The sequence below is a fragment of the Coffea eugenioides genome, chromosome 4 (assembly GCF_003713205.1).
Source record: "Coffea eugenioides isolate CCC68of chromosome 4, Ceug_1.0, whole genome shotgun sequence".
In the NCBI taxonomy this organism is placed as follows: Eukaryota; Viridiplantae; Streptophyta; class Magnoliopsida; order Gentianales; family Rubiaceae; genus Coffea; species Coffea eugenioides.
The window spans coordinates 12,310,106-12,321,029 of NC_040038.1; the positions used below are offsets into that span (position 1 = coordinate 12,310,106).

The 10,924-nt window shown below is 35.5% G+C and overlaps 1 protein-coding gene across 1 annotated transcript; it reads right to left on the reverse strand.

Moving 5' to 3' along the window:
* Positions 1 to 2,829: 2,829 nt before the first annotated feature.
* LOC113769050 (cell division cycle protein 48 homolog) lies at positions 2,830 to 9,746 on the reverse strand. The gene is made up of 10 exons (XM_027313534.1): positions 9,645 to 9,746; positions 7,087 to 7,247; positions 6,232 to 6,397; positions 5,918 to 6,146; positions 5,027 to 5,790; positions 4,714 to 4,935; positions 4,425 to 4,496; positions 3,957 to 4,238; positions 3,472 to 3,831; positions 2,830 to 3,288 (listed from the first exon to the last, which is right to left on the reverse strand). The coding sequence occupies exons 1-10, from the start codon at positions 9,744 to 9,746 to the stop codon at positions 2,992 to 2,994; spliced, it is 2,655 nt and encodes an 884-aa protein (XP_027169335.1). The 3' UTR covers positions 2,830 to 2,991.
* Between the last annotated feature and the right edge of the window lie 1,178 nt (positions 9,747 to 10,924).

The window sequence follows — 10,924 nt, forward strand, 5'->3', positions numbered from 1 at the left end:
GCCAAGCTTCAAAATGCAGGAAGTCATATTCTACCCCCAAAAAAAAAGTAAATGAATTGTATATATCCAATAGGAAAAGATGAAGGGTTTTTATTTTGAAAATTTGCCATCTTGGTTTCAAAAAACATATTGCTTTTGTATGTTAATGGTAATTACATATAATTGTTTATTGTGTAGGCATAATAATACATATGAGCCTTATTTTTGTTACCCCAAGTGAGACTTGAGACATGTACGTTGATTTTATCTTTATGAAACATTAGCATCAAGTCGGCATTTCTATAATAGGAAGATATTTTTTTTTGTTACAACGATAAAGTTTGTATAACCTACTCTAATCTAGTCTAATGAGAGAAGGAGCCAACGGAATCCCATTAGAAAAAATCACAATTAAATAGCAAGGTAGGAGGATAAGAGCTGAACCCCGCCAAGACTTTTTTTTGGTGGTACCAACAGCCCAAGAGCTAGGCTGTTGGCTATAATAGGAAGATAATGATATAGTGCATTTGCTTTATCCAATTTAATTATATGGCTAAGTGAAGAGTAAAGCACAACCACAAGCTTCTTGATGGCAGGGACCTACATTCTAAAGCTTAGTTTGGATGAAGAGAGATGAGAAAACATGAAAATTTTGTAAACAATTAAAATACACAGATGTGCTTTTAGAAGTGCTATCTAGAGCAAGGAAAGAAGAACATGTTGAAGGGATATTAACAAATTTGTCCAAATTGAGAACAAAGTATGATTGTGTCAAAATGCACTAACTACCATTTTCAATTTTCATTGAAATGAAGACACTAATTTAGTCTGATTTTTAATGTTCACCTTTGATTTTAATCCCTACCTCATATTAACTACAGATAATTAATTTGATGCAGCAAACTACAGCTCCGCTCATTTGCGTTCACATAAAATCTTGATGAAAAATTGACATTAAGGTACTCTGGAACCCAAGTGTAGAAGCAAAGCAAGGATGGATTGTGGTATCAAATTGCTTGTGTTTTCATACATGTGAAGGAAATAGGAAGAAGTTAAAAACTAAGGCCTTGTTTGGATTGCTTGTTTTCGTCGGAAAATATTATCATTTTCCGTGATCACATTTCCCTATCACCTTTTTCCTTCACATATATCAAATCGCTACAGTAATTTTTCCATAAAAAATGACGGAAAATGCAATCCATAAAATTTGGCTCTATAATAGTATTTGTTTGACAATAAACTTGTTGCAGCCAGGCACGTGACCCTAACATATAAGAGTTAATATAAACTATATATATATAGTACTGTAATGCTCACATGATTAGATTCAGATCGAGCAATTAGGGTTCTAAAATATTACCAAAAAGAAGGGATTTTTAGTTCAGTTGCTAAGAAAGTATACAGAAAAGATTCCCAACTTGGGACATAAGTACACCATAAAGATCACAGAAATTGTAGGGCTCCCATCACATGAATGAATGAAGGGGTTCACGTGGTATAGTACCTTAGATTCTACAATTTTAGGAAAGCAATGATTTCCTAGCTTCTTTTGCAGAAGAAAAGAGGGGAAAATTGTAGCAATTGAAAGTTAGACTGTCCTGTAAGAGCAGCTTCATTAGATACTCCAGCCAAAATGGGAAATTTTGTTTGAGCCTGCCAAAAAGCAAAATAATTACAAGAAATAAAATAAATGCAAACACACACACACGCGCGCGCACATGATTATGGGAAGACTTGATTGTGGATCATAAAGTGCAAAATACCTATCAATCTGATATCCAGCCCACGAGAGGGTTTGGTGTAAACAATTTCAGGAAGCTCTTCTTAGGTTTCAAAAATTGTACTCACCTCCTTTATTTTCACTATTTATGCTTCAAAAAAAAAAAAAAAATAGACCCAATATGCTACCAATTCTTTCAAATATCTTAAACTACCCTTTTTATCAAAAAGGTAAAAATAAAAAATAAAAAGAGCTTTGTCGATTGCCTTTCTTCCAACACCAAAGCCAACAAACTCTTTCTGCCAAAAATAAAAGTTTGGGAAAAAAATTCAACTATGATGATTGCTTTCTTCCAAGCAACGCCACCACAAAAATCAAGCAAACACCCCACTTTAAATCAAAATAAATTCCAATAATTCTATCACTCAAAATACTACAATCTAATTTATGTCCAATAGCCCCAACCCCCACATTTACTACACAAGTCAATTAAATCCGTCACTTAGTGTTAAACCGGATAAATCTCAACCTTAAATTTTACCCAAAGCTAACACTTCATCAGTAATCAATAGCGCAGCTCTTTCGTTTTCCTCTCTTTGCAGCCTCCTTCACTAGAAGGATTAACAATATTGTCAGACACAACTTGGCAAAATTTGCCACAAATCTTTGTAAGGAAACTTGGTGGAAGGAGTCCTTTCCCTCTTGTCTGAGTATAGCAGCTACGAATGACTTGTAAGAGCAGTTGCTCTTGTTTGTTTTTTCACTGTTCAGCGAAATGAAATGCATTTTTGCCGTTTGGGGGGAAAATTTTTCGACCAATTATTCATTTTTAACCATACATTGCTTCTGTCCAAAATTTTTCTGGTCATAGCTTTAGATTTACTGGGCTTTCAGTTAATTGCCAAATCTAAGCTAGGCAATATTTATAAGCTTAGTAAGATTGCACTAAGGTTAAACCATTTAAAGTAAGCTTTTACGTACTTGGCCTTTGTAGGGTTAGCCGTTTGGTTTGAAATCAAATTGATTCAAAGAAGAAATGTAGTTACAGATGAGGGCAATAATCCACATTTGCTAATAGGTTTATTTATAAAGGATAAGTTGAGATTTCAGAAACTTAGCTTACTGGTATTATTCATCAGCCTAAATGTGAGAAAACAATCCAGCAATGAAAGCTCATTATACAGAGGGAAAGAACAACAGAGCAGATTAAAAGACCAGAAGACAACTAAGAAAGCCAAGTATTCCACTCAAGGCTGTTGGAACAGAACAGCCGCTGTAATAAATTAGAAGCCTCAGCTATACAAGTCATCATCATCAGCAGCATTGGCATTGGAGAATGGATCCGAAGCTCCAGTAGCTGTTGCTGCTGCAGGTCGTTCTGCAAACTTAAACTCAGTACCAAGTCCGCGGGACTGCTGCAATGTCTGTGCAAAGCTCTGGTACTTCCTGATGTCTGCATCACTGACACTTCTACGGGCAAATTTCATCGACTCCTCAAAGTGTGCAGGCTTAATCTCTGAGACCTCATCTGTGTCGTCTTCTTCCATGGCTTCAGGGTTGTCTCTCTTCTTTCTTTCCTTCTCAAGATCCTAATAGATTTGTGAAAGAAGTTAAAACAGAAGATGAAGAAACATTAGTCATTAAGCTCAGAAGTCCTAGCTCAATAAAGGAAATTTGATTTTTTTTTCACAGGTTGGTGAAGATAAATTTGTTGTCTGTAAAATCAAAAGAAATAAGCAGAAATTCAACAAAAGGTCATCGGGACTCTTTACCTTCTCAATATTTTCTCTGATAGCATATTTGCAAGCACGCTGACAAATTTCAGTAATATCTGCACCACTGAATCCGTGAGTATGGCGTGCAAGAGCTGACAGACTAACATCCTTTGAAACAGGAGACTTCCTCAAACATGCTTTAAATATCTGAAGACGTGAAGCTTCATCTGGAAGCGGGATATAGATCAACTGATCCAAACGTCCGGGTCTGAGCAAAGCAGGGTCAATAATATCAGGCCTGTTTGTTGCTCCAATAATGAAAACTGTTTTCTTGGCTGTCATGCCGTCCATTTCAGTCAGCAGTTGGTTCAGAACTCTATCTGCAGCACCACCTGCATCTCCTATGTGGCTGCCACGCTGAGAAAAGGTCAAAGGTAGACGAAGGATTAAGATAATGTTCCATGAAACATCATATGAATAAGAGATGAAAAAATCCCCAACTTGTGTTTGATAGATATCAGAGTTGAGTATTGAGGCAATACCTGAGTAGCAATGGAATCAAGCTCATCGAAGAAAAGCACACAAGGAGCAGACTGGCGTGCCTTGTCGAATATCTCACGTACATTAGCCTCACTTTCTCCAAACCACATGGTCAGCAACTCAGGACCCTTGACACTAACGAAATTGGCTTGACATTCATTAGCAATGCCCTTAGCAAGCAAGGTCTTGCCACAACCAGGAGGACCATAAAATAGAACGCCTTTAGAAGGTGACATGCCAAACTTTTCAAACTTCTCCGGATGTTCCACTGGATATTGAACAGTCTGTACGAGGAAAAAATAACACAGAGAAATCACCAAGCCAACTTTTAGCCCTTGCTATGTTTTACAGGTAATTGTGTCTTGAATGGCTTACAACCTTGCTTAGATAAGTCCGAACACTAATCTTTTATCCAAAAAGATTAAGACATGTGAATAATAGATCCCAATTTTTTTTGAACAACAAAATACCTCCTGAAGCTCCTGCTTGACATTGTCCAACCCACCAATGTCATCCCATGAGACATTTGGTACCTCCACAACCTGCCAAATCAACATAATGCATCTGTATTATTCTTGGGTACAGGCAGAGAAGTTTATACAACAAGAAAACTATCCCAAAATTTACCGATCCCAGGCAGTTAATTAAAAATAATTAAGCAGGTCATAAGGAATAAACTTATTATCTCTATATGTGCTATGCAATAAGTTGACGCACAGAAAGTAGTAGGGGGTTGACAAGGAAAAAAGAAACACTTACAGTTTCACGCAAGGCTGATGGATTTGAAGCTCCCAATGCAGTTTGGAAGTGGTCGTTGGTAACGGACATTGAATTCAATAGCTCAGCATCAATTGTCTCGTCTTCCAGGTCAATTACATCCATTTTCTCCCTGATGCACTGAAGAGCAGCCTCAGTGCACAGGGCAGCAAGATCAGCACCTACGTATCCATGTGTATCTTTTGCAACTCTTTCAAGGTCAACCTGCAAATAATACAAAATAAAGTTACTGATATTGCTCAAAGAAAAGGAGTTGCATACAGAACACTGAATGAATAGCTGGATAAAGTCTGACATCTTCAGAAAGTTTCATTTTCTTCGTATGGATTCGTAAAACTTCCAGTCTTCCAACTTCATCAGGTACACCAATGTCAATTTCTCTATCAAATCTACCAAACCTCCTCAGTGCAGGATCAATGCTATTAGGTCTGTTGGTTGCCCCCATGACAATGACATGAGATCGAGACTTAAGGCCATCCATCAGGGCCAGAAGTTGAGAAACTATCCTCCTTTCGACTTCACCATGCGTCTTCTCTCTTTTTGGTGCAATGGAATCTATCTCATCAATGAATATGATGGACGGCGCATTATTTTCAGCCTCCTCAAAGGCCTTTCTCAAGTTACTTTCACTTTCACCAGCCAATTTTGACATTATTTCAGGTCCGTTGATCAAGAAGAAAAATGCACCAGTCTCATTAGCTACAGCTCTTGCAATTAGCGTTTTTCCAGACCCCGCAGGTCCATAAAGCAAAATACCCTTTGGTGGCTTAACACCAATCGCTTTAAAAAGCTTAGGGTGTCTCAGAGGAAGCTCTACAAGCTCACGGATCTGGGCCATTTGCTTCCTCACCCCACCAACATCATCATATCCGACTTCATCCAGTTTCTCCTCATCTTCACGCCTGACAGGCTCTCCCTCGCAAAATATCTCTGTATCAGGTGCAACAACACAATATTCACTAGGATCTGTCTCTACCACCTTAAATTCAACACTACGCATGCCTCTAACTTGGAAACAATCACCCTTCCTGACAGGTCTATAGGCTTCAAGAAAGTATGCTGGTGCATAAAAAACAAAGGTAATGTTATAAACTTAGTCCTATCGTAAAAAAATAGAATCAGGTTTAAGTTATCCTCTAGAGGTATCATGGAAAAATTCCAACCACAAATGCAACTATAGACTTACGCTTCAAATACGCATCAAACAGGTTTCCCGTGAGGCCCTCAACTGAGTCATCAAATGGAAGGATGTGGACACGCTTTCCATACTTGATATCAGGGCACTGGTGGACTGAAACAACATCAGATAAACGGACCCTGAGATTAGCTCGAACAACTTTGTTCATTCGGATTTTCTCTTCTTCACATTGTTCATCAACAAGAACAATGCACACTGTGTTTTTCCGCTTCTTTCCCTGTTCAGAAACATAATTTTGTAAATGCTGAAATCAAAGCAAATTATTCCAAACCTTTTCTAGAAGTGTCCAAGAAGGAATCTACCTTAATCAAAATGGTATCACCTCGGAAGAGTTGCAGTTCTTCCATCTTGGAAGGATGCATCGTAACCACTGAATTATCATCATTTGTGGCCTCATCAACAATAAGTCTGTTAGGGGACTTCTTTCGCTCCAGAATTGCAGTAGAGTAATCCTTTTTATTACTTTTCCTAAATTTTGTAAACCAATTGTTTTTTGAGTATGAAACCACAAACTCATGTCATCTTTAACAAAGCTGAAGCACAAATCATCAAGCTTATACATCATGACATGGAAAAAGAATAAATGAGACATGTACCCAAAAAAAGAAGCCAAAAACAAAATGGATACATACAAAAGAGAAACACACTATTTTCACTAAGCAATCTGGCATGTTTGTACAACCATAGACATGTGCTTGAGCATATAAGAGGTGACAGAGATTTTTAACATCGTTTTTGCAGAGTACAAGTGTAGAAATCACATTAGAAACTTAGCAGTCCTCAGCACATTGACACCAATAGATAAAAAATTTAACTTGGGACTAAAAATCCTCTGATCGTTTAACATGCTTGCGAGCACTATTCCCCTGTATCTCTTGTTATAAGCTAGTTTAACTTATCCTGCATTCTAATTTTAACATAAATTGGTTTGTATATTCTGCATTCTAATTTCAAGTTTGTATATTCTGCATTCTAATTTCAAAACCAGAAACCAAACCTTATAGGTGTCACCCAAAACAAAACAAATTTTAGTCAATTCTTCGAAACACACGTTTTTCAACCAACTTTTTTCAATCTGCATGTACACCCTTATCCAAAAAATTGCTACACCACTAATTTTCTAAAAATTTTTCTGAAAAGAACGCTTAAAGAAAAACCTGATCCCAGAAGTTAAACCCAGACTTCCAACCCAAAAGAAAAGGTTCAAGTTTGGAGGAGAAACCATGCCAGAATCTAACAACAGAAACAATACCACCAAAAGGGTTCCCTCTGTACACCATGAAACATCATAATCAAATTCAAAAACATCAAACAACAACTGCAAACGAACATCTATCTTTCCAGTATCAAAAAGGGGAAAAAAAAACATTTCACCTAAAAACTAATATGTGGTTTTCCACAGACACAAAAGGATTGCACCACAAGAATTACATGCAAACACGTAAACAAAAAACCACAAAAAAAAAACTCAGCTTCAGATGACAACACAATAAAGAAAGCTATAAATTAACAGAAACTCACATGTCTCCGTGACCTGGAACAGCAGAAGAAGTTGAACTTGGATCAGCAGCCATTGCTCAGAGGTATTAACTTAGAGGCAGTGTTTTCCTATGTTCTAAGCCAAGAAGGTTCCCAAGAAACCTTCGAGATTTCTTGCTCTTCTTTGAAGTCGGTGTGGCATATACATACAGAGAGGGTGGTGATGAAATTTGACCGACTCGCTTATGAATTCCTTTTGAATGGGGAGTGACCATATAAAAGTATGTCAAACGAGTCCTTTAATTGAAAATTTCAAATCTTTATAATGGCCCTCAAATTTTTTTTTTTGCTTCAATTTGGAGCATACACTAATAATATGTACTAGTGTTCAGAGCATACACTAATACGTGTACAACTAATGAGAAAATATTATTAAAATTTTGAGTAAGTTTGTATCATTTTCAAAAGAATTGGTTTTATATTTTTGATAATAGAAATTAAAAAATTCACCAAAATAAAGTGTATAAATAAATAATTATTTATAAATAATTCGCAACCATAATTGATAGTTAACTATATTAGTATAAATATGTATAACTAAACACTATTACCTATTCTATTCGTAAATTATTTGGACTTTTGCAACGAGTACGTTTTAGTAACATGTTGTAGATGCACTACGATGATTTGATTTTTTTTTTTTTATATGATTCTGCTCAATTTAATCAATTATGCTTCTCCGAAGACAGATCAATCAATGTCAAACTGTTTCAGAGATTAGAGTAACAAAAGCTAATTTTAGAAAAGTTCAAAATCAAAATCATAAATACAACTCTCATACAATTTCGGTATTTGAGTTTTTGTTTCTTTTTTTTTTTAAGATTTAAAAAGGTAAAAAAACTAAAAGGAAAAACAGTTGAGAACATCGTGTGACAACTTTTCCAAAAATCAAATACAAAGCATGTCCATAAGGGAAAAAAAAGAAAATGGAAAAAAGCAATTGATAATATGCACTAATAATACTATCCATAGTGCCTTAGACAATCATTGATCTGTGCATCAATTTTAGCAAACATAGTATGAAATTTTTATGATTACCTTGGTATAGATCTTTATCATATATGTAGAATCCTTGTTTTATTAAATCGTGGTAGAATATACACTTTCCTTTCTTTTCATTGCCATTCTTTGTTTCCCACATTTTCAATAGCAAGTGACACGTATTTTTTAGATACTTTCTTTTAATTATGGTATCCATATATGAAAAAATGAGGCCAAAATTATGTATCCCAATGAATTGGACAAATTATCCATTAGATTTTTTTCTTAATTATTCTTTATCAAAATATAAGTTGAAAATTGTCTCTCAATTACTTTTCGTTTATCGATGAGATTAGGCACTAAGGCCCTATTTGATAACCCAATTCAACACTTAAAGTTAATGAGTTCAGATCTTAACATATTCAGAAATTTTTATAATAAAAAATTGAGCATCTGAATTGATTAAATGGTACTGAATTTTCTAGACAAAATTTACTTCCAAAATTAAGTAATAAGCTATTCACTTATCATTGAATGTGATATGTACTCAAATGTATTAGGTTTAATACTTAATAATTTAATGACTTAATGGATTCAAACTTCAGATTTCAAATTTTAGACCAGTTTTCAGATTTCAGTTTTATCAAACGCACCCTAATTGTCTTTTAAAATTCTATTTTATTTTTGTGATTCATCCCTACCGAAAATCTAGGCTTGCACTCTCCACATTAGGAAAATATAGAATCCAAATATTCTTTTATCATATAATTAGTCAATTACAAATCAATTATCTTCTTTTCAATTTCATCCATTTTCAGATTTAGAAGATCATGAAAACTATATTTTCTTTTTCCTTTTTTTTTTCAAATTTACATCATGCTACATTTATACACCTCAAGCTTTGACCACATATTTACGTTCTAAAATAACTTTCTGTTAACTTTCATTTTTACAAATTACAATAAATCTATAATCTACATTCACTTGTGGTGGTGCTTTGAAAATTTTCTTAAGATTTTGGCATATGTGCCTATGCACCCATCAAATGTATTTCTGCACTTGTCTTAAAATAAAATAAGGAATAGAGCCAAAAAAAGCAGCAAAATCCAACCCCATTCTTTTTTATGTGCGAAAGGGAATTCAAGAGTTGATGGGATGAATGGCAAGCTGGATAGATATATGCATGTTCCTGAACCTTGGCAAAGGCCAACAATTCTTGGTCCCTATCAAACACTGCCATGTCTTTTTCCCTTAAGCTCATCCAGGCTTCTATTCCATGCCCATCATCCATATCCATTAGTACAGTGGATTGGATGCAATATAGGACCTACCCATCCTGGAAACTTGCACCAACTAATTGATGAGTAATAATCTTTATCATCTTGGATCAACTTGTTTAATGTTTTTTTTTTGGACCGCAAAATGGCTATGGCAGCCTAATCATGATGATCTTGCAACTTGTTAACAAATTCATTCAGACCTTTTCTCATCAAAACCACTAATCCCTGAAGATCCATGATATCATTGCCTTCATATTCGGACATTTCGAAGTTTCCAATGGTATGTTCAGGCAATGGATTGGAGGTACTAATTAGTTGTCTTACAGCAGATAGCCTTTTTCTGATGTCCTGATGCCCGAATTGCACATTTCCAGGTCAGTGCAAAAACAGCTTCAACACGACTAGGATGCAATACATCTGCCCTTTTGGCTATTGTTTTGAGGTGAGCAATTCTAGGAGCATCAAACACAAATCTTTTTGTAACACTATCCTCCATCTGTGGCTTTACAGTAGGCAGCACTTCATCAAGTGGTGGAATAAGTGTTGCACCTGCAGAAAAATCAGGGATGAAACGAGGATAAGAAGAATGATCCTTCATAGCAGTAGCATTGTTACAACTTGTAATCAATGTGTTACAGGTGCTAGCACCAGCTATCTTACGTGAAACAGATAAAGAAATTGCAAGTCCTTCACAGGTAAATTTGTGGCTTGAACAATTAGTGGACAATTTACCTCGACCTTTTTTTGTTCACCCGTTCACCCGTTTGAACTCGTGGTGGTGGATAATCCATTGTTATTGTATTTCTAATTATCTGTCCTGGCTGATTTGGATGCAGCCAAACAACTACAATTTGTTTTCTTTCTTGAACGTGAAGGGAAAAGCCAAATTCAAATTTTATATGTTCATAGGAGAAAGCATATATGGTTTGAGAATTGAGACAGCATGTCACAAAATGTGCTAGATAGATGGACCAAGTCTCCATTAAGTTCTTCATTCATAATTCCTAAGCATGTAAGAGGTGAAATTTTAGTCCATAAGCCTTCCATGATTAAATTAGTAGTGTCTCAATGGTAAAGTCTCATAAGGAATTAGGAAAGTAATTTGTATTTGAGACCAACTATTTGATTGTGTAGGAATTCAAAAGAAAAAAAAAGATTGTGTATGAATTCAATGCGGGCTTTAATTGTTTGAAAT